Source organism: Schistocerca serialis, chromosome 2, assembly GCF_023864345.2.
Source record: "Schistocerca serialis cubense isolate TAMUIC-IGC-003099 chromosome 2, iqSchSeri2.2, whole genome shotgun sequence".
Lineage (NCBI taxonomy): Eukaryota > Metazoa > Arthropoda > Insecta > Orthoptera > Acrididae > Schistocerca > Schistocerca serialis.
This window is the reverse complement of record NC_064639.1, coordinates 530,223,107-530,250,940: the sequence shown is the minus strand read 5'-3', so window position 1 is coordinate 530,250,940 and position 27,834 is coordinate 530,223,107. Positions and strand designations below refer to the sequence as shown.

The following is a 27,834-nucleotide window of genomic DNA, read 5'->3' as shown; positions in this document are numbered from 1 at the left end:
CTGATGAATTCCGCAACTGATACATTGAGACCAAATGGTACGACTGTATACTGATAACATTTACCATTATATAAAAAGGCTGTATATTTTCTCGAATCAGGACTAAGTTCAACTTGATGAAAACCAGCGGTGAGATCTAGGCTTGTCATATGTTTGACACACTCAAATTTACCTAACAGCTCATCTATACTTTCTGGGTGGTCATTCTCTCTGATGAGATACTTGTTCAGATGTCTGGAGTCTAATACAATCCTAACGCTATTATCTCCCTTTTTTACAATGACCAACGGGTTGTTGTAGGCACTGCAACTTCTTTCTATAACTTCCCAATTTTCCATTTTTTGTATTTCTTTTTCCACAGCGTCTCTTTTTGCAAATGGTATTCCATACGGTTTTATAAAGAAAGGCTCATGAGGTTTTAACTGTAATTTACATTGATAATATTTCACTCTACCAGGTCTATCATCAAACACATCCTGGAATTCCCATAATAACTCTTTTAATTTTTTCTTCTGTGTACTATTTAGGCTTTCAGCTTCCCCCAGTTTTTTCTCTACTAACTTCTCAAACTCTTGACCCTCTGCATCATCCCCTTTAAGTTCTCATCCGGGTAATAAACATCCTCATTTTCATGATACACTGATTGAATGTGGCTACAGCTGTCACCACAGTTTAAAATTAACAAATTCACTACACAGCTTTGTTGCTTAACAGGTTCTATAATACACATTTGTTTTGCTGTAAAATTAAACCCAGCATTCACTTTTAATATCCAATCCATACCTAAAATGAAATTTTCATTCAGGTCATCTACTACTAAGCATCCATGTTCAAAATTTAGGTTATCAATTTTAAAAGTAAGTAACACTTGTTTCTTAACTACCTTACTGGCTCTGCCTGTAGCTCCTTTCACTTTTAATCCAACAACTGGCATCTCAGGAAAATGTTGAGAATTTCTGAGCTTATCTCTAAGTCTAGAAGTGATGGCAGAAACAGGACTTCCTGTGTCTACTAACACTCTTCCTTCCCACTTGTCAATGTTTACTTTAACATATGGACAACCTAGCTCAACATCTTTTTCTATTTCAGTATTTTCAAACAATAGATCATTTTCAATTTCTTTAGTTCCTAAGTCTAATGTCACTTTCCTACACTTAGACACATCCCTCTCTGTTTGCAAAGCATTGACATTTAAACATAAACCTTTGTTTTCATCTGTTCCTCTTAACACTGTGTTGTCACTTAACAAACTACTGTTTTCACCCCATTTTTTATAAAGTCCACTACGGATTCTTGTCCACCATGTAGGATACAAGGTTGCACTTACCTTTGCTAATTCTTTCCAAAAGGCATCTTTGTTTATACAGTTTCCATAGTTGTTCCACAAAACTTCTAAAAACTTTTCCCCTTTTTCTTAAAAACACCCATTTACATTCCATCCCTTTATATTTTCTTTATTATTATTATTATTATTACCATTCTCATAGATTAGTGTTTCATAGTTCCCAATAGGCAATAGCTTGTCCTCAGATACACATTCCCTAGTCTGCATTTCACTTAAATTAACCTCATTATTACCCATGTTTGTCACATCACTTACCTTTACTACATAATCACTTTTCAATTCTACAAATACTTTTATTTCTTCCTCCACACTCTCATCAATAACATCACTTGATTTAGGATCATTATTTAAATGTCCCTCTATTACTTCTTCCTCCTCCTCCATAACAACCCCATCTTCAGTTTCCCCCCTATGTATCTGAATCTCAGCAATTGAGTCTTTGGCTCCATTAAACACTTCGGCATCCCCCTTCTTATCAAATAAACCCCCCAAAATTGATTCTATTTGTGGTGTGTCTGACTTTTTATTAACACCAGTATCTTTTTCAGCCCAACTATGGAACTCTGCAATACCTTCAACTTCTGCACTTCCACTAACTACCTGTGCTTGAACCCTGTTTTTATTAACTGTATCACTTTTACTCATAGTATCCCAAAACCTTTTATTAAATTCTACTTTATTCATTCTAACAACATCAGTATTTTCATGGTATTTACTCTTTACATTGTATCCTCTCCTTTTCCAGTTTCGGTTATATGTTGTCCTATCATAATATTGTCTAGCCCCAAAACTACGGACATCTAGTGGGACTGTCCACCGTTTCCCGGCTGGTTCCCTCGGTCTGTCTGTTTGTAGTTGTCGTTTTGTTCACTAGTTTCAACAAACCCCCTTCTATCTTGTTCTCTTCCCCAATACCTATTTCTATCATTCCTGTTATCTCTCCTCCATCCTCCCTCCTGTGTATTGTTTCTGAAATCATTTTCATATCTCCTATCTCCCCTATTTGGAGCATTATTTCCAGAATTTTCAAAGTCTCTCCTCCCATAATAATCTCTATTTACATTCCTGTTCCACCCCCCATACTGATTGTTGCCAGAGCCAAAACTTTGGTTATTTTCTCTTTCCAAGGCCCTATCTAATCTATCTACAAATTTCAGGAACTCTTCCATTGAATCGTCTGGTCCATGGACCAATTCCCACTGCAGTCTCTCTGGTAACCTTCTTTTTAAAACATCAATTTGTGTCATAATATCAAAAGAGTTATTCAAGTGAGCAAGTTTTTTCAATTGATCTCTGCAAAATTTTTGCATTCCCCCTACTTTCCCTCTATACACTGGTCCATTTAGAAATTCTGACTTTAATCTGGCTTGTATGGATTGTGACCAAAATTTGCAAATAAATTTAGCTTCAAACTCTTCAAAAGTATTCCAAGAATCATTATTCTCATTTGCCCAGGATAGGGCCTCCCCTTCTAGGAACCGTTTTACTAACTTAATTTTTATGTTATCTGACATTCCTACAACAAACATATCCTTACATTGGTGAATAAAGTCAATAGGGTGCAGATTTTCACCAGGAAAGCATTTCACTTGGATGTGCCCATACATTGTATTTTGATTGTAAATCGTTTGTTTGGACATCAATGCGTCCTCCAATTGTGTACATTTAGTGTGTATCTTTTCTACTTTTGTATCTACATTAGTGGTATACAGGTTGTATTCTTGTTTAAGGTTTTCTGATGTTTTGTCTATTCTCTGATCTAATCTTTCAACTTCAGTATCTACTCTGTTGTAGATGACAGCAATGTTGTCTGTGTTAGCTTGTATATTTTCATTTAAACTTTCAACTTTAATTTGAAATTCTTTTCTGAAGTGTATCAGCTGTTCGCTAGTGTCCTTACTGAGGGTAGTTTTAATTTCCTCACACTTCTCATTGAGATGAGTAGTTAATAGATCAAAATCCAAACTTAACTTATCAAGTCTATCTGTGAGTTTCAAACTTACTTGTTCACTTGAGTGTTTAACATCCAAACGTACTTGTTCAATTGACTGTTTAAGTTGCGAGCTTATTTGAGTTGCAAACCCTGCTAGCCACTCTGTTAAGTTTAATTGTTCACCATCCCCTGGTTCATATTTACATTTCCTACGATCTCATCACTCTCAGGTAGAGACATGTTAACTAATAATTATTTTAAATGACAACAACAACAAAATACCTTGCTATATGTAGCTATGTCGTGATCGATGTTCCTGTTGGCTTTCTTCACTTCTATCGAAGCTGAAGTCTTGATTGATGAATTCCATTGATATAATCCAGACGTTAATCTTCCGAGCGGTGTAGTCGCACAAACACACTTTATTTATTTATTTATTTTTGACATATTTTCACTGTTGCCACACTGCACAAATAAACTTTTTTGGAATGATAAGCACTTATGAAATTTATCGCTGCACTATTATCATCGATGCACTTAAAGATCCCGGACGAGCCCCCACTTTTGTAATGGTCGCCTGGTCGTAGATATAGCTAATTGCTATAATCGCACTATTTCACTCCCATTTACGGAGCTTGTTAGCACTTGATGTTAGGTTGGCGCCATTAAAATGCATTGTGTTGTGGTAATCGCTGCTACTTGCTGGATCGCTGCTGTCTCTTGATGCTGATGCTGGCTCTAAATATGGTTGTCTAGGGTTAAAAACATGAGGTTCCGTGTTTTTTATATGCTTTTGATGATAAAGAACGAGCAAAACCAACAAATATGTAAACCTCAAATATTTATTACTCTGGTGGCCATCTTAATTCCACTGTCCACCAAAGACCATGACACAAGACAAAGTAGTATTTCCGTTACATGTTCTTTGCATTGTTTATCCACGTCAAACAATAACACACAAACACACTCTACCAAAGTGACATTCCGACTGCCTCCCGACCGTTCTTGCTGCTTGTATTTATAACATTGTCAAAGAACTACTAAAAAGAGATATAGTTTACAAGTCACATGTACATCTGTTATCATAATTTGTGCAGAAAAGTTATTAATTTGCATCGAGTGACATAATTTAACATGTTATTAAAATGGCAGACAGATTTGTAGACTTGACAGAATAATTCTTTGTTACAAAAAGGCCATTTTTTAGAAGTTTGTCAATTGACTTCTCTAATTTGCATAAATAAGTAATTAACATGAATTATTAAGAATTACATTGGTTTTCGTCTAAAATAGGATTGATTACGTGAATACTGAGTGAAAACACTCCTAGTGAACAAATAGGTTTCACTGGGTGATTTTTATTTAAGGAGATCCAAAATACCTAAGTTAGCTACTATTTTTCGTACTTCATATTAATTATTTAAGATAAACTTAGTGTTTTTACATGATGACATTTGCTGTATCAGTGATCAAGTGATATTAACTTTTGTGTGGGTCAGTTATTCAGTGTAATTTAATGGGTTGACTGTTTATGGAGACATGTTGTGCAATCATTGTTAACATACACAATAACTCTTCTATAATCATAAATACTCATTAAACTGGTTGAACTTGGAGGGTATCACATACTTCATTAAAGTAAAGCCTTTAATATGTTCCGTTACAAGCCCCAGCCACGTCCGGCCACAGGGTGCTGAGCCTGAATCTGAGACTTGTCAGGTAGGCAGTGGCTGGCAAAATAGAGCAGTGATGCATCGTGTAGCTTGTCAGCAATTGTTATTCTTTACTTGACAGGTTCAGGAGACCTTTGAGCCAGAGCAAAGCAGATGTGAGGAGATAGTTTATCTGACCAGATGGTGAGGAGAGCTGTGTCAGAGAATAGATCAGTGCTGACCAGGGCACGTAGCCATCTCCAGAGCTGGGAAGGTTTATTGTTGCCTAGTTGCTCAATGTGGAGCACTTGTCGTATTGCTGCCTCAGTTGACCATGCAAGCCGACATAGAACTGTCTTTTTGGCTAGAGTGTATCGGGTAGATGAGTCCGGCGTGTCGACCAGATCAGCAATCAAGTCCTCCTGGTCATGCAGGTGCGTGATGAAGCACAGAAACCTGGTTGACTCGTCGAGTTTGTAATGGTCGAACACTTCATCCACAATTTTGAACCACGTTTTTGCTCTGTCGGGATTAAACGGCGGCAGCGTCGGTAAGCGTTGTAGAATGTTCGGAAGAACAGGTTGAGTCGAGTTCTTCGGGGCACTGCCTGAATCGAGCTGTTGTATTCCAGGAGAGTGTGCCTCCAGGGGATGTGGCAACAATGGCTGTTCGGGTGGCAGCGTGAAGGTGACACGTTGTGGTCGAGCGCGATCCGTCGCGACACGGAAGGCCGACGCGGGTGAGACACCGTGATGTGTCAATTGCAGTTGCGGAAGCTCAATACATTGCGGGTGTGTTCGGATTGACACGTCGCTGAAGACTGACATGGATGACGCACCGAGATGTGCCATGAATGGTAGCGGAAGCTCGACTGGAGCCAGCGCGGGAGCGACAGGTGAGAAAAAGTTCAAAGTTTGAGAATGCGTGTTAGTCCACGGAAAGCTCAACGTATGATCAGAGCCGGGGCCACCTATGTTGCAAGAAGGCTGCGGAGGTGTGGGCTGTCCAGAAGCACAGTGTGGGAAATGATGTCGAATGTGGGACGGAATGTGTGAATCTTCACTGTTCATAGTCACTCCAGTCAAAACGGTGTTCGGATAAGGTGAATGTCGTGGCACAAAACACAGGCACAGCAGTGGGATGGAGGTGAAGGTCAGGCACAGATAACAAGTTATTGGTCCTGTTGCAGGCTGAGGTATCAACGTAGGAAGGCATGTGCTGATGCTGAACCGAGGCAGGCGCGGGTGTGGTCGGATGCTGAGGACGTTGACCTGGGAATGAAGCAATTCTGGCCGTGTGCCAGGTATCTGCGTGGTACTGCACAGATTTCGGGATGGCAAATCGTTGTCTTCACATTAGCAGGTTGTCCAGCGAAGCATTTACAGAAATTGGCATTGGTCCTGCACTGCACAGAGATCCGTAACAGGTAACTACACAGTTGTTGAGGGAGGGCACATGTGGTGGGAGCAAAGGCGTTTGATAGCCGGAGTCATGTGCACTCCTAATCTCACTTATTGGTGCAGACTCGAAAACGTCTGGGGAAATCAGTGGAATCATCAAGTGGAAGGCATAGTCTTGCAGTTCTGGCAGGTGTACGTCGCCCACAACACAATGCATGTCGATCACAAAATCCGGCGTTACGCACTGGGCCGAAGTCATTGTTTGAATGCTGTGTTGATGTAATACACGTGAAAACAACTGATGCGGAAGTTGCAGACAGAGTAAAACAGCGAAAACGGAAGACGTTACAACTTGGGATCATCAGTGAGGAGGATTACCGGGTTGGTTGCACCAATAATAACTCCCCTTTAGCAGTAGTTCATTTATTAACTTTAACACACACAAGGATCACAAAGAACTGAGCTGAAAATGGCGGAACAGCCAAAGATAATGCTTAGAGTCCAAAGATGAATGCATATTGATGTTGGTGTTGATTTCATTGGCGCCACACACTTATTTTATAGGCCTACTCTAAAATTATTAATTTTTGACCATTATGGCAAATCTATTCTACAGCGACCTTTGTTCAACAGTAGATTACAACACCTATCCTGAGTGATGAAATTTGTGGTTCCATTCTATTTTCAGAAGTTTTTCACCTAAAATTGCAAATCTGATGTTCGTAAAGGGACTCTAAGATCCTATGTATTGTATGGAAACATTTTTTTAAATTTCTTTCTTTTTCATGTTGTCTGTAATATTTTGGAACTTGATTTTTATCTCTGAATTTAAAGAAATTAATTATGCTGTAAATGCCATTTGTTTTGTTTGGCCATAATTGGCACATATTTTACATTACACAGTATTTAGTTACAAGAACTCCAACACAAAATTATGTTCAACAACAAGTAGTTATTTTATTTCTATAACTTTCGTTTTTATCCACAGTCATCCATTTCCAGTAAATGTTAACTCAGGCATGCAGAAAAAATATGTATAAAATTTAAATTGCTTATTTACTGGTTTTGGAAAGATGGAGATTTTAATGCTATAAACTAAATCATTGGTGTTTCCTGTCAAATCATTAAATAGTCTTTGATTTAATTTCAAGTAAGGCAGTGGTGGTTTGTAAATGAAGTGAGCAAGTGTTGATTAGGCACTGGAACAAGCAAGTCTTTGTTTGGAATGGGCAGGACAGACTATGTTTTCAGTGTGTGCAGAGTACTGTTAATTAAAGGTGTGCATGTACATGTTTTCAATTTAAAACTGTTTTATTTAACTGACTACAGGTCTGAAACACTTTGTAATCTTAGCAAGTGAAAAACAATCTTTATGAAAATGAAAATTGTGAGAATATGAAGTTGATTATTTGCAATGAACAACTGGAAATAAACCACAATGCCTTATAATTGGGAATAAGAATCTTCCTCACTAATATTCCAAAGCCTGGACTTGACAATTATGCCCTAGGCATTATCAAGATGACAACATGAGCTGCAGATAATACAGAAAGCAAAATCACTATTAAACAATTTTTCAAACCCTTGTAAGAACAATACTTGAACTGGCGGTCTGCATTTCTGTTTCCCAATTGATTCATCAACACATTTGCATATCACTTTGTTCTGATGAAGAAATTACAATACTCCATCAATAATAGCATAACAAAGATTTTTTAAAACTGAATTTAGGGATCAGCAGTGTTAGAAGTGTGGCGTAGAGCGCCATAAATATCGATATTTGTTCAGTGAGTAAGTGTGCTATCTTTGAGGAGAGGGCTTTGGGCAGGATGTTGGACGCTAATGGTAGTTAGCCTCCAGACTTGTATCTGTGTAGAAGCTAAGTGTGAATAAATCTATATCTGAGAGAATTCTAGTTGTTTACCTAGAACTATTCCATATTCCCTCACTGGTGACCCCGTTTTTTGTGTAATATGCGTCCAAGCTACCGCCTGAAGGTTATTTACGCGCCTACCGCGTCGGGTTTCTCCCCGATCGCGAGGGTCTTTGTTCAGCTCCAGACAATGGCCTTTCAGCACTCACCGCTGCCCGGATTTCAGCAACATCTCTCCAGCACTCCTGCCGTCATAGTGGACATGCCCCAAGAATCTTTGGAATCCTTCAGCCAGAACATGCAGTGGAATTCATCGAGTGCCGCCAGTTTCTTCCAACCGCCAACGGTCGTGGACTCTGGCTTTGTTAGCCTAGACCTTCCCACGTGTTCTCCACAGAGTGTTGGTCGGAACATTCCTACTCCTGTGTTGAATGCACAATTCAATACAGTTCATGGCATAGAGTGAGGTTTTGCTACTTTGGAAAATCCAGTAGTAAATTCAAACTCGAATCAGTTCCGGCCACGTGTGTATCCTTCTGCGCTGGCTAGTCAACAGGCGTTCAATGCTCGCCAAACAGCAAATATCACACCGAGTGTGCATCCTAGTGGACGTGTGTGGGATCCTTGTGTTGCTTCTAATCAAGTCAACAATTCTGTGCTGGACAGTAATTACTCCGACATCTACAACCAGCCCCACCACTCACGGTTGAGTGAATACTGTGTGCATAACGGACATTCACCGGCATACTTAAGTACTTGTGGCTTCTCTCCATGCTACCACGTCAATGAGAATGCACATTTTGACTACGATCCTCACACCATTCGGGTGTCCGTCGCTTCTCAGCCGCCCCCCCGGCGTCAAGTGAATTTTGCGATTCCTGCATTACGGGACGCCAATAATTCGGACTCGCTATCTTCTGCATGCTCTACTTCCGTCCAAAGTAATAGGTGCACCTCCGCAGTGACTGCAGTGCTGAATCTGCTGAAACTACCAGACATCAAACCCGCTCACCCGGAGTTCTGGTTTAACCCGGTTGAGCAAACATTCAATGTCTGTGCTTTGGACAATGACGCACGCTTCGCCTGCCTCATGAACCATCTTCACATCCGCGTCGATTTAATTTACGATCTGGTCAAAGCACCCCCCCTAGCAGGGAAGTATGCTGTGGCGAAAACGACGATACTGGAGCACGCCTCTAAAACCAGGAGAGAAAATGTGCAACAGCTCATCTACGAAGAGCGTCTCGGCGACAGGTCTGCGTCCCAGCTGTGGCGGTGCATCCGTCTTCTCGTCGATGACCAAGTTATGCCTGATGACACGCTCGCAGAAATCTGGACTGAAAAGCTGCCTTTGCCTGTCCAGACTGCAATCTCTGCGTATGAAGATAGGCCAATAAATGAACGTTTACGCGCCGCCGACAGAGCATACTACGCCAGCCAACGTGAGCTCCGTGCACTGCATTCTGGACGTGACCGCACTAAGATGCTTTCTGATGCCACGCCCTTGTCTGGTGCTGCTAATAACAAGTTTGTTAAACTAGCCGCCCTGCCTGCACCTTCAACTCCCCGCAACGACAGTGCATAGGCCTCTGTGGATGACTCTGGGGCACATACTCCGTCACCTAGCAACTACCCACAGGAGCACAGGCCCACCCAACCTTACTGTTTCTTCCGCGCGAAATTCGCGGAGCAAGCTTGCAAATGCCAGTCACCGTGTTCTTACCCAAACTCCAACCGCAAGTAGGCTATGGTGCCACCTCCTGCGATGTAAACAGTGGGCACCATCCCACGTTGCACTCCATTTCGGACAACAACAGTAAGTGTGGTCGAGTCTATGTTCGCGATTTACGATCAGGTGTATGTTTTCTGGTAGACACTGGCGCAGACGTCTCTTTGCTGCTGGTTTGCCTAGCAACCAATAAAGTGCAACCATACAAAACAGTTCTTCGTGCAGTGAACTTGTCTACCCTACAGTGTTCGGGTTCCACTTTGTATACAGTGAAACTTTCGCCCGAGTGCAAGCTGGAGTGGACGTTTCTAGTGTCAACAATTCAAGAACCTATTCTCGGAACTGATTTCCTCAAGCACTATCAGTTGTCACTAGATTTTGTGCAAAATACTGTGTTTTACCGACCCCCCACCCCCCCCCCCCCCCTAACAAACATATTCCTTTCACTCCGCCGAGTGACAGTTCGGCTAACACCAAACATGTGTGCTGAGCTAAGAAGTGTGTAAACCTATCCTTGGAGCTGCAATCTTGGACAAACAAGTGGCTAGTGGAGTGCGCCAAGTCTTCGAAGTTGTGGATGGAACATACGGAAATGCTGCTGCATCTCCGCAACATACACCACGAGTTGGCCTCTTTACAACAACGCCTCATGGCACTACAAGCAGATGACTCATCGGCTACAGACAAGGTCAGTCCGTGCCCATCTGGTGTTCCCGTGCCCGCGCACGTTAACGACAATCTTGTGAACTCTCTAAACTGTGTCAGCACCCCCTTTTGTAATGATAGTGTATGCCCGAGTGTTCATGCTCCTTGCATTCCGAATGGACAATTAACTTGCCAAGCTCATGGCAAAGAACTACGGCCATCTGCTGTTCGGCCACACCCACTCGTGCCTACAGCGCTCGTAGCAGCACGGCCCGCTACTAAGAACCAGTGTACACACCTTGCCTATGTTAACACGCGTGCGGCCTTTACGCAGCCACAGCTTTGCCCGTCTGCCACTGCCTGCTCTGCTTCACGGACATCTGACTGTCGTGCCGCGCCACGTATTGCAGTGGTCACTAATGGCACAGTTCATCGGTTACGTCTAACCGATGGGCCGCCCATATCGCAATGCCCACGCCGCCTCAAGCTGGAATTTATGAAAATTGTAAAAGAACAATTGGATGATCTATTACAAAAGGGAATAATTGAACCTTCTTCCGGTTGCTGGGCTAGTCCTATCCTGTTTGACCAAAAGAAAGACGGTACTTGGCGTATGGTCGGAGACTATAGGCGTTTAAATGCCCGCACCATCATTGATAAATATCCGGTCCCACACATTGCAGACTTCAATCATGCGCTCGCAGGTGCAAAGTACTTTTCTGTTTTGGACTGTAAGCACGCATTTCATCAGATTCCTATGGCTCTGGAGGATATTGAAAAGACTGCCATAACCACTCCCTTCGGGCTGTTCCAATACAAATTTATGCCGTTTGGGTTGAAAAACGCCCCCAAAACGTGGCAGTGTTTCATCAATCAAACTTTATCCCATCTAGACTTTTGTTTCGTATACATATTGGGTTTTGCTTCTACTATGGAACAGAGTGAGGAGCGTGTTCAAGTCGTGACAGATATTTTAGCAGCCGCTGGTATTGAACTGAACAATAAAAAGACTCAGTTGCACTAGTCATCCGTCACATTCCTAAGTTATGTTGTGTCATCGGACGGTCTGACACATCGCAGGACAAGATCAAGCCTGTTCTCGAGATGCTACACCCTCAGACCTATAGGGAATTACGCAGGTTCATTGGAACAGTTAATTATTACCGAAAACATTTGCCGCTTCTGCAGTGCAGGCTCCTCTCACAGATGCTCTCGCTGGCCCACAAACTTCTGGCACCCGCCAGGTACCATGGACACCAGACATGGACAAGGCATTTAACGAACTCATACAGCTGTTGGCCTCCACTGTCACTATTGCTCACCCACGTGCGGACGCCACAATGTTTATCACTACTGACGCTAGTGACAATGCTATCGGCACAGTAAAGAGTCAGAGATACAACGATGTTACGACCCTCCTGCAGTTTTTCTCAAAAAAGTTAAACAACACACAGAAGAAATACTCAGCATTCGACAGAGAATTACTTGCAGTTTACGAGGCCATAAGACACTTCAGAACTGATGTTGAGGGACGAGATTTCTATGTGCTCACTGATCACAAGCCGTTGGTTCCTGCCATAAAAAATCCTGCGGCTGATCCGCCCCCACGACACTTTCGTCTCATCGATTACATCTTGCAGTTTACAAATGACATTCGCTACATCCTAGGAGCGGACAATGTGGTTGCTGATTTTCTCTCATGTGTTGGTGCTGTCACAACCTAAATTGACCTAACGGACCTACCTCGGTTGCAATCGGCAGACCCCGATACCATGCAGTTAATTTCGGACCACAGCTCCTCTCTCCAACCGGTACGCTCTACTTTCCCTGGCATATCTAACTTAGTGTGGTGTGATGAATCGACTGGTACATTGCGGCCATTCATTCCTAAGCCCCTTCAACGCCAGGTCTTTGACAAATTACACACATTACACACCCCGGTGTCAAAGCTTCCACCTGTCTGGTAGCTGAACGGTTTGTCTGGAGAAACTGTCAGTCTTGGGCAAGGGCATGCACGTTGTGTCAACAGATCAAAGTTTCCAGGCACACTTCCCCACCCCTTGGATGTTTTGCCCAATCGCCAGGCCGGTTTCACCATGTTCATGTCGACCTCGTAGGCCCTTTGCCCCCTCCGAGGGTTTCCGTTACTTGTTTACAGCAATTGACAGGATGACTCAGTGGGCTGAGGCTGTACCTATTCCGAACATTACCTCTGAGACAGTAAGTCGAGCATTCTTAGATTCATGGATCTCTAGATTTGGCTCACCTGTTTACCTCAACACTGACCAGGGGCGACAAGTCGAGTCTCCAGTTTTCTCTGACTTATGTAAAATGTGTGGTATTGTCAAAATTCATACTTCTGCATACCACCCCAAAGCAATGGGCTTGTTTAGCGATGGCATCGCACCTTAAAGTCTGCCCTGCATTGCCATGACTCACTATGGACAGAGGCACTGCCCTTCGTGCTTCTTGGCCTTCGTGCAACTTTCAAGGAAGACCTCAAGGGTTCTGTAGCCGAGTTTTTGTATGGCCAACCTCTGGTTTTGCCTGGAGAATTAGTCACTCCCACCCCACTTTCATGGCCCTCTGAACTCCCTTCACTTCTCGAGCGGGTGCACTTGCACTGCAGCAAAATTCAGCCGCCAACTCCGGCTGCTCATACACCTCCGCGCGTGTACGTACCGCGCTACCTGGACTCTTGTTTGTACGTGTTTCTCAGAGATGACTCAGTCAAAGCCCTGCTTCAGTTGCCCTACACAGGTCCTTACAAAGTCATCAAACGCTCTGAGAATAACATGGATCTCCTCATAAAAGACTCTGTAACCACGGTCTCACTCAACCGAATGAAACCAGCTTTCATTGAGCCTCAGGTGAACCTCCCTGATTCTGCCCCTATTTCTCCCACTCCTGCTTCGAGTGGCCATCCATCTTCCCATACCATGCATTCGGGTATTGATTTTCCACAGCGTGCTTCTCTGTCAAGCACTGCTCCTTCTACACGTTCATCTAATTCGAGTGGCCGATCTTTTCGGGGCTTCACTCCTTACAGCCCTCGCAGTCGAACTGCCAACCACTCGGATTCCACCATTATGTTACCATCTTCATGTGACAGCTCTTTGTCATGCCGTTCAATCCACACTGGCTCCTCGTTGCCTTCGGTCACGCTCCCTCGTCTGTCAGCTGATCGCGCGAGGTTGTCTCCTGCGCAGTCCAGTGCACCTGCCATCCCCCTCTTAGCAGATGCTTCCCCCTGTCATGGCTTTCCCACACCTCCCTGCCTCCCTACCATTGCTCGTACAGGTGCCACCCAAGAATTCCAACACATGTACACCCTGATGACATACATAAATTATCTGTTGTCGTAGATGGCGATACAGTGTGTTTGGTACTCACGTGTGACAATGTGGAGGGAAGAAGTGCAGAATCTCGTGTGGTGCGCCGCTTTAAATTGAGCAGAAGTGCTGCGTGTGGCAATTTGCGTGCCTTTGTTAGGCCTTCTGGCAAGGTGATTCTCCGCCTGCCGGTTGACGAAGTGCTACACCTCCACTCCAGGATGGGACGTTGTCTTCAGCCACCGGCGTCACTTGATGACTTCGACGTCGACGTACCGGGTTTCACCCCCCAGTCTCCTACCAGTCGACCGCTTCCGCCTGACGCAGAAGAACTGTACGTTACCTTCCTAACTTCTCACCCCCCCATTCACAGGGACGTACTCCATACTGTGTGAGGGGGGGGGGGGGGGGGGGCTATGTGGCGTAGAGCGCCATAAATATCGATATTTGTTCAGTGAGTAAGTGTGCTATCTTTGAGGAGAGGGCTTTGGGCAGGATGTTGCACGCTAACGGCAGTTAGCATCCAGACTTGTAACTGTGTAGAAGCTAAGTGTGAATAAATTTATATCTGAGAGAATTCTAGTTGTTTACCTAGAACTATTCCATATTCCCTCACTGGTGACCCCGTTTTTTGTGTAATACGCGTCCGAGTTACTGCACGAAGGTTATTTACATGCCTACCGCGTCAGGTTTCTCCGCGATCATGGGGGCCTTTGTTCAGCTCCAGACAATGGCCTTTCAGCACTCACCGCTGCCCGGATTTCAGCAACATCTCTCCAGCACTCCTGCCGTCTTAGTGGACATGCCCCAAGAATCTCTGGACTCCTTCAGCCAGAACATGCAGTGGAAATCATCGAGTGCCGCCAGTTTCTTCCAACCGCCAACGGTCGTGGACTCTGGCTTTGTTAGACTAGACCTTCCCACATGTTCTCCACAGAGTGTTGGTCGGAACATTTCTACTCCTGTGTTGAATGCACAATTCAATACAGTTCGTGGCATCGAGTGAGGTTTTGCTACTTTGGAAAATCCAGTAGTAAATTCAAACTCGAATCAGTTCCCGCCACGTGTGTATCCTTCTGCGCCGGATAGTCAACAGGTGTTCAATGCTCGCCAAACAGCAAATATCACACCGAGTGTGCATCCTAGTGGACGTGTGTGGGATCCTTGTGTTGCTTCTAATCAAGTCAACAATTCTGTGCTGGACAGTAATTACTCCGACATCTACAACCAGCCCCACCACTCACGGTCGAGTGAATACTGTGAGCATAACGGACATTCACCGGCATACTTAAGTACTTGTGGCTTCTCTCCGAGCTACCATGTCAATGAGAATGCACATTTTGACTACGATCCTCACACCGTTCGAGCGTCCGTCGCTTCTCAGCCGCCGCCCCCCCCCGGCGTCAAGTGAATTTCGCGATTCCCGCATTATGGGACGCCAATAATTCGTTCGGACTCGCTATCTTCTGCATGCTCTACTTCCATCCAAAGTAATAGGCGCACCTCCGCAGTGACTGCAGTGCCGAATCTGCCGAAACTACCAGACTTCAAACCCGCTCACCCGGAGTTCTGGTTTAACCCGGTTGAGCAAACATTCAATGTCTATGCTTTGGATGACGACGCACGCTTCGCCTGCCTCATGGAATTCTGGCTTCATGGGAAGAATTGTAGGAGAAGGGATCAAGTGTCCATTAGACATAAACAACATGGTGGTAGGGCAATAGAACACAATGGAAATGTAAAAGATCTCTATCTCTGGAAAGGAAATGTAGATAACAGATAGGGGAAATAGAATGCAAGCAAACTGGAGACCGACTACTAGGGAAAACATTGGATTGCTTCATTGAAGGTCAGCAGTACTGGGGCAAACAGATCAAATTATATTATGACCTCTAAAACTTACTGTGATACAAATAGACAGAATAATCACAATAAAGAGAGCCAAAGCACACAGGTAGAGCATTGCATGAATCATTTAAGTTTTGGTAAAAGGTTTCTGTTGAGACAGTGACCCATTGAGGAATAAGTATGTTCAAAAACAGGCTGAAACTCCAGATCTGTGAATTTACATTATAATTAATTTTTACATCTGGGCTGAAATTAAGCTGAAGATAATAATGAAGAAAGTGAAAAGTACATTAGTTCTGAATTAGGGGGATTATTTGAAGAAAATGATGATGAATTAGTGATTGATAGTACTGAGCTTATCGAAGCGGTAAGGATGGTGTAAAGGGGTAAACAAGTTGCTCACATTGTTATTATAAGTAATAATTGTTGAAATAGTGATGCTATAAGCACTACTGTTGAAGAAAGGGATGCTGAGAGTTCTAAGGTAAGTATACAGTTTATATTGAAATAAACAGAAATGAAATGTTGAAATTAAGTATAGAGGACATTTTTGTTGATAAAATTAGGGAAAACATAGTGGTTGATGAAACTGAAACTGAAGAGCTGATGTTACTGTTCATGTTGATCAGTTCATAATCTTTAAAGATGAGAATGAAAATAACATAAGTCATTTAAACTTTAATATAAATCTAGATGGTAACAGAGAGAAATTTTTAAGATTATTATGGAATCACTTTGAGAACAATTTGATAAGGAAGCATTTTAGAATTACTTAGCAAAGATCAGAACAGCATTATAGCCAAACTGGTGGGAGGAAATGAAAAAGAAACCAAACATGAAATTATAACTAACAATAAATTATTTTGTGTCCAACCCTTCAACTGCTACAAATGTGCTCACTGCAGTCCATGGAGAATGTGGCTTTGTTGTCGCACTAAACTGCTGCCGGTGTTGAGAGAATGCATTTGGACTGCTACCTGTCCACTGGTCATGCCACACTGCCTCACTCCCCAGGGTTGAACATTCCAGGAGAGCTGGGTGTGATATTTCATCTGCTGTCTGGGTTTTGCCATCCTCAATACAAAATAAATATAGTTATTCCAACAACTTAAGTTTTTCACTTTAAAACTCTTCTAGAAATGAATCATTGCACAATGAACACACAGGCATGTCAATATTGTTTCATGCCTAAGAATTACATCCTTCCTGGAATTTTTAGAAGAATGTTAGAAGCCTATGATGAAAGCAAAGTGTCACTTTTGATTCATATCAATAATTTACTGTTCTTTCATAGCTACTCTTCCATAAATGTGCTGTCCTAGATATATTCATAACTCAAGGGCAAAGGAATAATCTATCAGTGATATCACTCCAATACATAGGCCGTCTTTGGGAGCCACAGTAATAACTTTTTCACTCCACAATTGTTGATTCCATTGGTAAACAGCCAGTGAAGTGGTTCAGTGGACATGTGGGCTGCTAACAAAATACTTATCAGCCGATTTTAAGAAAACTACTTGACAAAAAAAATTGATTTTTTCACATCTCACAGTAGGTATCTTTGCTCAAAAAGAACTCAATTTGTATTATTCATCTGAATTATTGTACTGCATCCAATGAAGTAGTGTGTTGCATGATATTTTAAGATTTTTGCAAAGGTAAAAACATGTTGTGCGGACTTTGCATATTGTTTGTTATACGTCACTGATTGTAGCATATGAAATGTAGCTAACACATTGAAATTGTATTTAAAGATGAGAGTAGAACCATATATATCACTGTTCTCAAGATGCTGGTTTTTATATCTACAGGTGGGTTGCACATATTGTGCCCAGTATTCCGGCCACATGCAATGTGGATCAAGTGGTTGTAACACCTGTCATATTTCATATATGGTTCACGATACAGAAATGAGGTTTTTTTTGCAAATGATCACATGCAAGGAGGTGTGTATATTGCCGTATGATTAATGCTCGAAACTTTAACTTTTTTATCTATTGAGACACAGACTTAACTGTAGTTTTTCAACCAAAAGATGCACTACTTTTAACAGTATTTAATATCTCATCAAGAAAGAATTTTGTGGCATTGTACAAATTAATATTTGTGATGGTTCATGTGGGATACTCAGCTTTATTCAAAACCTGTTTGCAGTTATGTCACAAGATGTAATCACTAAGTAACTAAATTTTTAGTTATTTCAGTTTCAAAAGGGTGCAAAAAAGGGCAGCTCGTTTTGTATTATCACATAATAGGGGAGAGAGTGTGGCAGATATGATACGCGAATTGGGATGGAAGTCATTAAAGCAAAGACGTTTTTCGTCACAGCGAGATCTATTTACGAAACTTTCTCTTCCGATGCGAAAATATTTTGTTGAGCCCAACCTACATAGGTAGGAATGATCATCAAAATAAAATAAGAGAAATCAGAGCTCGAACAGAAAGGTTTAGGTGTTCGTTTTTCCTGCGCGCTGTTCGGGAGTGGAATGGTAGAGAGATAGTATGATTGTGGTTCGATGAACCCTCTGCCAAGCACTTAAATGTGAATTGCAGAGTAGTCATGTAGATGTAGATGTAGATGTAGATGTAGACTGAGATCTTTTGTTTATTTACAACCTGTACAATGCATTATGGGTACATGTAATGATCTCAGCTGGCCAACTAGTCTCTCTAGCAACACTATTCCAATGTCTTAATATGGAGATGTCTGATTCTCTACTTCTGTTTCTTTTATCCTGCGACACCAAGTACCAAGTGCAATGCCTGTCATCAGCTTCATGACCTCTTCCTCTGTACAACCGTAGTGGCATCCCATCTTCTCAATCAAAAATCAAGATGATAACAGCAACACAAATAAAATCACAGCTGCAAACACACACAGCCCAAACATTAGAAAGCTGCTGAGCACTCAGGGTGGAAATGCAGCTACTTGGTCGCTCTAACTGGCCACTAAATGCTTCACATATTAATTGGTCCATAGTGTGCAAAGACCCAGGGAGCTCGCTATGTTAACACTTCAGGAGCACAAAGTTGGCAGTTAGGGGGAAGCATCAAAAGTGTGTGTAAATGTATCTAGAGCACCCAGGAGCAGGATTTGGGGGAATTTTAAAGACATTGAAAATTATTTATTGTATGAAATGTATGCATGAAACGAAACTGGTAATAGTTAGATCATAGGTACATTACAATGAAGACAGACCAGTGCGAAGATAAGTGCCTAATAGACACAGGGAGAACTATGTCAGGAATATCAGAAAAACTTAGGGATAAAATGATGAGCGGGAAAAATTTTGTGAAAATATAGTGATTGATGTAAGTATCAGAGGAGCCACAAGAAGAAAAAAAGCAAATTTGTTGTTAAACTCTGAAAATGAAAATTTGATTTTTGATCATGAGTGCCTGGAGATTGTGGAGGAAAATTATATTTTGGAAACGGACAGGGCGCTGAAGGTAGATCAAAGTTGCAGATGGGGTGAAAATGTAAATATAATTATTGAAACAAAATAACATTGTTACCTTGAAAATTTATACAGTTATCCTGAATTGTAATTGGTAATAATTGTAGTCTCATTAAAGGAATAATAAGCCATGGTGAAACCAATAACTTTGTGAGGACACCTTTTTGGATCACACAAATGAGCAAAATTGTGAAAACTTAGCAAATTTTAAGAAGAATGAAGCTGTAAATTAAAATGTTAATCGAAAGTACCACTTAAGATAAATGTCATGTGAGTGTCAAGATTTTTTTTAAACCTGGCTAAGTAAAAAATTATCAGCTTATCATGCTGCATCTCAAATCTCACAGTCTTTTTTTTATGAAGGCTTATGGTATCACTTTCTCTAAAATAAAAGAAGAGGAATAAGGAATACAGAAGGTGGATATGTGGAAATTAATAGAAGGGCCTAGAAGTGAGTACAACAACCAATTAGTTGCTTCAAAAAGAAATGTATGTGTTAGGCTAGTGCTCAACTCAAGACATCATAACAATTTTTTACAAAAATCAAATGATCACCCTGAATATATGGATGAGCTTCTGCATAAATGTGATTGTGTACAGTTTATAAATAGTCTAGATTGGACTTCCAGCTTCCATCAAATTGCTCTTGAACCTGACTGTAGGAAATATACTGCATTTTTGAACAGACCTAAAAGTTATCAGTATACTGTTGTTCCATTTAATTTAATGTGTCAGTGGCTTAACTTAGTACAGCATTGACTTTTTTATTGGAACTAAAATTTCCTCCAAGTTAATTCTATATTTCAATGTCATTTTAATTACTGTTAAAACTTGGAAAAAAACATTTTTGCTTTTCAAACTAAGGGAGAGAAGAATGACTTCAAAACTTGAAAATTTTAAATTTGGAGTGAATGAATTGAAATTTCCGAGACATATTATTTCTGAAAAGTGTAATTCGTTAGACAAAGATAAAACTGATGCTATTGCAGACATTTCTGCTCCAAACACAAAAAAGTTAAAATCATTTTTCAGCTTGATGGTACTTTATAGAAAGTTCATTCGTAATCAACTCTGAATGCCGCCTGTTTGTGTAACTCCTTAAAGAAAAATTCAGCTTGGGATTGGTCTCAATTGTGCCAGGGTGCATTTGATGAAATAAAAAAGCAGTTTTGCCAAACCAACTTATTTAACAACCAGACATATCTCTACCATTTTATGTAATCAATCAATCAAAAATACAGGATGGAATAATGACAATATTATGAAAAGGATTGATCACTACTCACCATGTAGAGGAGATGTTCCTTCCCACCCTTTGAGGAAATGTTCCTTCCCACCCTTCTCACAGTGGTAGTCCACCACCCACTGAACCTATACAATATCCTCATCAATCCCTGCTCCACCTCTGCTCCCAACTGCTCCCAATCCCTTGCCTCATGGCTCATATCCTTCTCATAGATCTAGATCCAACACCTGTCCCATACATCTCCCCACCACCACTCACTCCAGTCCAATCACAAGCATCACCTATCTCATCAAAGGCAGGGCTATCTGTGAAAGCAGTCATGTCATGCACCAGCTTTTCAGAAATGAGCAAGTGACAACTTTCCCCACAATATATCCTGCATTCCCGTAACCCGCTGGCCTCAACCTTTGTTAGCCCTGTCCTTCACCCACCTACATGTTCCCTGCTCCCAATCCATCACCACACAGCCACTTTCCAATGCACCCACATTCTTTTTTCCCTCTTCTCTTCTTTCCTGCCCCTCCTCCCCCCCTTCTCCCCTCAGTCTAACATGCCAGCTGCACCTAGCTGCCCTAGCCTTTTCCAACCACGTCAGGGGAAAGATAGAACATCATTCAATTTCATTTTAAAGTTGCATGGTAAATCTTATATTGTGGGTGAAAAGGAACACCTTGCAATCCATGGGTCATTCAATAAGTTTAAAAATTATCTTCAGACCACAAAGTGCTGCCTTACAGCCAAGAATGCAAACTGTATCATCGTCATAATTGCCGTTGTAACTGCCGTCGTAACTGTCATCTGCTTCACATCTGCTGTGCACCAAGCTTCATAAATTTAAGTATTAACTGTGTTTTTCTTACTTGTCACTTCTTTTTCCAAGTGTTTTTTCTTTTAGGAAGCTTTAATTTTTGAGTACTAGTAATAGTGTTCCATAGATTTCGTGTTTGTTTTGAATACAGTCCAGAGACAGGTAGTGCTTATTTTCATTGTTTCCAACAAGAAGTGTCTAGTAACCACAGTTTAGTCAGCTATCAGCCGCCTTTAGTGAATTAGCAGTCTAGTTAAAAGTTTATTAGCTCTCTACAGTAAAATGTTGATTTCTTAGGATGGATAGGATGTGTGACTGCTGTGTACGGACGCAGGAGGAGCTGGCCACTGTTCGCGAACAGCTGAACGTACTGATGGTCGCGGTCAGCCATCTAGAGGCTGCTGCCTCCGAGTGTAGCAGCAGTGGGGAGCCTGGTGCATCGCATGGTACACCCCAGGTGTTACATGCTTCACCCACGGTCCCTGCTGTCGAGACATGTTTGCGGGTACCAGGCACGGTTGGGCCACCCTCTCCCCAAGGGGAGTGGCTGATTCAGTGGCACTTGCATCGCGCAAGGCGGAGGGTCAATGTGGAGGCTGGCCGTGTGGCATTGCCCACTCTGCCTGTGAGTGGACATGTGGCCGCTCCTTCAGCAAGGTCCGAGCAGGCACACGGGGGGAGGGGTTTATTAGTGATTGGGAGCTCCAATGTTAGGCGGGTGATGGAGCCCCTTAGGGAAATAGCGGAAAGGTTGGGGTAGAAGGCCAGTGTACACTCTGTCTGCTTGCCAGTGGCTTTCATCCGAGATGCAGAGGAGGCCCTGCTGGCACTGATAAGAGAGCACTCGGTGCACCCGACTGCAAATTGTTGCTCATGTCGGCACCAATGACTCCTGCCGTCTGGGTTCAGAGGTCATTCTCAGTTCGTACAGGCAGCTGGCGGAATTGGTGAAGGCAGAAAGCCTCGCTTGTGGGGTGGAACCTGAGCTAACTATCTGTAGGATTGTTCCCAGAACCGATCACCGTCCTCTGGTTGGAGTCGAGTTGAAGGCTTAAATCAGAGGCTCAGACGATTCTGAGGAGATCTAGGGTGCAAATTTCTTGACCTCTACTATCGGGTGGAGAAATGTAGGGTCCCCCTGAAGAGATTAGGCGTGCACTACACACAAGAAGCTGCTACAATGGTAGCAGAGTATGTGTGGAGTGCACATGTGGGTTTTTTAGGTTAGAGAATTCCCTCCCTAGGCCCAACAAGAAGCCTCCCGAGATGCGACAAGGTAGTAGTAGGAAACATGCAACAGGGAATAACAATATTAATGTGGTAACAGTAAACTGCAGGAGCGTCCATAGAAAGGTCCCTGAACTGCTCTCATTAATAAACAGTCACAATGCCCACATAGTACTAGGGACGGAAAGTTGGGTGAAACCAGATGTAAACAGCAATGAAATTCTAAATTCGGGTTGGAATGTATACCACAGAGACAGACTGGACAGTGAAGGGGGAGGTGTGTTTACAGTGGTCAAAAGTGCAATAGTATCGAAGGAAATTGATGGAGATCCAAGATGTGAAATAATTTGGGTGAAGGTTATGGTTAAAGCAGGCTCAAACACGGTAATTGTATGTCTCTATAGGCCCCCTGGCTCAGCAGCTGTTGTGGCAGAGCACCTGAAGGAAAATTTGGAAAATATTTTGAGTACATTTCCCGATCATGTTATAGTTTTGGATGGAGATTTTAATTTACCAGATATCGACTGGGAGACTCAAGCATTTATAACGTGTGACAGGGGTAAAGAATCCAGTGAAATTTTTTTAAGTGCATTATCTGAAAACTACCTTGAGCAATTAAACAGAGACCTTCTGGTGACAAACAGACCCAAACTATTTGAAACAGTTAATGCAGAAAAGGGAATCAGTGATCATAAAGTGGTTACTGTATCGATGATTTCAGCCATAAATGGAAATATTAAAAAAGGTAGGAAGGTTTTTCTGTTTAGCAAAAGTTACAAAAAGCAGATTTCAGAGTACTTGATGGCTCAATGCAGAAGTTTGTCTCAAGTACAGATAGTGTTGAGGATCAGTGGACAAAGTTCAAAACTATTGTACAATATGCATTAGATGAGTATGTGCCAAGCAAGATCGTAAGAGATGGAAAAGGGCCACCGTGGTACAACAACAGAGTTAGAAAACTGCTACAGAAGGAGAGGGAACTTCACAGCAAACATAAACATAGCCAAAGCCTTGCAAACAAACAAAGATTACAGGAAGCGAAACGTAGTGTGAGGAGGGCTATGCGAGAGGCGTTCAATGAATTCGAAAGTAAAGTTCTGTGTACTGACTTGGCAGAAAATCCTAAGAAATTTTGGTCTTATGTCAAAGCAGTTGTTGTTGTTGTTGTTGTTGTTGTTGTTGTTGTTGTGGTCTTCAGTCCTGAGACTGGTTTGATGCAGCTCTCCATGCTACTCTATCCTGTGCAAGCTTCTTCATCTCCCAGTACCTACTGCAGCCTACATCCTTCTGAATCTGCTTAGTGCATTCATCTCTTGGTCTCCCTCTACGATTTTTACTCTCCACGCTGCCCTCCAGTACTCAATTGGTGATCCCTTGATGCCTCAGAACATGTCCTACCAACCAATCCCTTCTTCTAGTCAAGTTGTGCCACAAACTCCTCTTCTCCCTAATTCTGTTCAATACCTCCTCATTAGTTATGTGATCTACCCATCTAATCTTCAGCATTCTTCTGTAGCACCACAATTTGAAAGCTTCTATTCTCTTAAATCAAGCAACACAGCATCTACCTGGGAACCCGTGTCTGTGGCCCTCTGAGTTTCATGGACGAATAGCATGAGCTATGTTTCACACAATCGGGGAAACCCATGCTGATTCCTATGGAGTAGATTTAGTCTCTCCAGAAAAGTCATTATACTCGAACATAATATGTGTTCCAAAATTCTACAACTGATCGACATTAGAGATATAGGTCTATAGTTCTGCACATCTCTTCAATGTCCCTTCTTGAAAACAGGGATGACCTGTGCCCTTTTCCGATCTTTTGGAATGCTACACTCTTCTAGAGACCTACGCTACACCGCAGCAAGAAGGGGGGCACGTTCCTTCACGTACTCTGTGTAAAATCAAACTGGTATCCCATCAAGTCCAGCGGCCTTTCCTCTTTTGAGCAATTTTAATTGTTTTCTATCACTCTGTTGACAAGAAACTACAGTACAGTCTTCCTCTGTGAAACAGCTTTGGAAAAAGGCATTTAGTATTTCGACCTTTAGTCTGTCACACACTGTTTCAGTACCATTTTGGTCACAGAGTGTCTGGACGTTTTGCTTTGATCCACCTACCGCTTTGGTTTAAGAATCATGAAAGAAGATTGTATATATGGAAGAAACCTGGAGATACTAAAAGGTATCAGATAGATTATATAATGGTAAGACAGAGATTTAGGAACCAGGTTTTAAATTGTAAGACATTTCCAGGGGCAGATGTGAACTCTGACCACAATATAGTGGTTATGAACTGTAGATTAAAACTGAAGAAACTGCGAAAAGGTGGGAATTTAAGGAGATAGGACCTGGATAAACTGAAAGAACCAGAGGTTGTACAAAGTTTCAGGGAGAGCGTAAGGGAACAATTGACAGGAATGGGGGAAAGAAATACAGTAGAAGAAGAATGGGTAGCTTAGAGGGATGAAATAGTGAAGGCAGTAGAGGATCAAATAGGTAAAAAGACGAGGGCTAGTAGAAATCCTTGGGTAATAGGAGAAATATTGAATTTAGTTGATGAAAAGAGAAAATATAAAGATGCAGTAAATGAAGCAGGCGAAAAGGAATACAAACGTCTCAAAAATGAGATCGACAGGAAGTGCAAAATGGCTGAGCAGGGATGGCTAGAGGACAAATGTATGATGTAGAGGTTTATCTCCCTAGGGGTAAGATAGATACTGCTTACAGGAAAATTAAAGAAACCTTTGGAGAAAAGAGAACCACTTGTATGAATATCAAGAGCTCAGATGGAAACCCAGTTCTAAGCAAAGGAGGAAAAGCAGAAAGGTGGAAGGAGTATATAGAGGGTCTATACAAGAGTGATGTACTTGAGGAAAATATTATGGAAATGGAAGAGGATGTAAATGAAGATGAAATGGGAGCTATGATACTGCATGAAGAGTTTGACAGAGCACTGAAAGACCTGAGTCGAAACAAGGCCCCCGGAGTAGACAACATTCCATTAGAACTACTGACAGCCTTGGGAGAGCCAGTCTTGACAAAACTCTACCATCTGGTGAGCAAGATGTATGAGACAGGTGAAATACCCTCAGACTTCAAGACGAATATAATAGTTCCAATCCCAAAGAAAGCAGGTGTTGACAGATATGAAAATTACCAAACTATCAGTTTAGTAAGTCACAGCTGCAAAATACTAACACAAATACTTTACAGACGAATGGAAAAACTGATTGAAGCCGACCTCGGGCAAGATCAGTTTGGATTCAGTAGAAATGTTGGAACACGTGAGGCAATACTGACCCTACGACTTATCTTAGAAGAAAGATTAAGGAAAGGCAAACCTACGTTTCTAGCATTTGTAGATTTAGAGAAATCTTTTGACAATGTTGATTGGAATACTCTCTTTCAAATTCTGAAGGTGGCAGGGGTAAAATACAGGGAGCAAAAGGCTATTTACAATTTGTACAGAAACCAGATGGCAGTTATAAGAGTTGAGGGATATGAAAAGGAAGCAGTGGTTGGGAAGAGAGTGAGACAGGGTTGTAGCATATCCCCAATGTTGTTCAATCTTTATATTGAGCAAGCAGTAAAGGAAACAAAAGAAAAATTTGGAGTAGGTATTAAAATCCATGGAGAAGAAATAAAAACTTTGAGATTCACCGATGACATTGTAATTCTGTCAGAGACAGCAAAGGACTTGGAAGATCAGTTGAACAGAATGGACAGTGTGTTGAAAGGAGGATATGAGATGAATATCAACAAAAGTAAAACAAGGATAATGGAATGTAGTCTAATTAAGTCAGGTGAGGCTGAGGGAATTAGATTAGGAAATGAGACACTTAAATTAGTAAAGGAGTTTTGCTATTAGGGGAGCAAAATGACTGATGATGGTAGAGGATGTGCTAGATCACGATCAGTTTGGCTTTAGAAAAGGTAAAGGCACCAAAGAGGGGATCTAACGTTGCTGTTGATAATGGAAGCAAGACTAAAGAAAAGTCAAGACAGGTTCATAGGATTTGTTGACCTGGAGAAAGCCTTCGACAATGGAAAATGGTGCAAGATGAGCCATGGCGTTCCCATTCAATTCAACATAATACTGTCACATCTCAATTCCTCAGAAATCTGGATGTCGTTTGCTTTGACCAGCCATTCAATTGGAGACCTACAATAAGGACACTCTGAAACTCTGTCAAGTGCTGACAATACTCTCTGATATGAGTCCATATTAGCTCCATGTGCTTTACGCTGATCATTCAACATCTGATGCTGCTCACATCCCTTATATACCCTACCAGACCTGGTACAATGACTACACATGAGCAACACTAAGACACTCAAGTGACTGTTCTGCCTGTTACAGGGAATTGCAATTCTAATTATTTACATACTCGTCGATGGTGTGCACGTGTACAATGTTACATTGACATCTAACCATGTCTTGTAAGTGCTGCAGGTTTTTTGTCATGCAATGTATTGGTGAAGTAAGTATTCTCGATGTAAGTCAATGTCATGTTAGCCTTGACCATTCTACTAATCTATCTGTTCAACCAGTACAATCAATAATATGCCAGTCTGTGTACTGCTAGGTGCCAGTTTTCATGCTCTGCATACCTATCACTGTATATAATATCAATATTATTTTGTATACAGTGGATACCTGAAAAATAAGAAATATCATACCTTGCACAAGTGCCCTCAGAGCACAAATGTTGGCTTCTATCTTTGTTGGATCTTCCTTGACTTCATACTGAGCACGTTGCTTCCAGTGTTCATCCAGAGATTCCCAAGAAGATGGCATGTCCAGACAGCACCACCAGTTCTGCATATCAGTTTATATGTTATGATAACATATAGATATCAATTACATTTATACATGGTCTTGATATTTATAGTCACTATTTCCAAATCCTTCTTCAATAAAAAATGTTCTACAAAAAGATGATTGAATAATCCCTTAACATAATAACAAATATACTAAAGGTGATAATCTGATATTAGAACTCACTTAACCAATGTATGCAATGTTATATTTGGTACAACAGAAACAATTTGTGAAATTTATTTTTGGCACAAACTGATAGAATAAACATTGTTCAGTTCATACCTAATTACTAAAGAAGTACTATAAAATATGAGAGGCAATAAAAATAGTCTTCGAACTGCCTGCTCAAATTCATTCAGTCACTCATCCATTCATCAAGTTGTGTAGAGCCCATCAAGAATAACAACCAACAGAGATGTGGAATGGGTCAAGACATTCTATTTGTGTAACCTGACATTTATCACTGGAATGTTTCTTCAATGGTTTAAATATTCCGAGATGAAGCCTCTGTTGA

The 27,834-nt window shown here is 41.7% G+C and overlaps 1 protein-coding gene across 1 annotated transcript in view; it reads right to left on the bottom strand.

The window, feature by feature from the left end:
- LOC126457503 (alpha-tocopherol transfer protein-like) overlaps positions 1-27,834 on the bottom strand; it is a 177,592-nt gene that overhangs the window by 77,831 nt on the left and 71,927 nt on the right. Inside the window, exon 2 of the mRNA XM_050093826.1 lies at positions 27,179-27,317. Within this exon, the coding sequence (XP_049949783.1) occupies positions 27,179-27,296 (118 nt within the window). The 5' untranslated portion in view covers positions 27,297-27,317. The remainder of the gene's footprint in view (positions 1-27,178; positions 27,318-27,834) is intronic.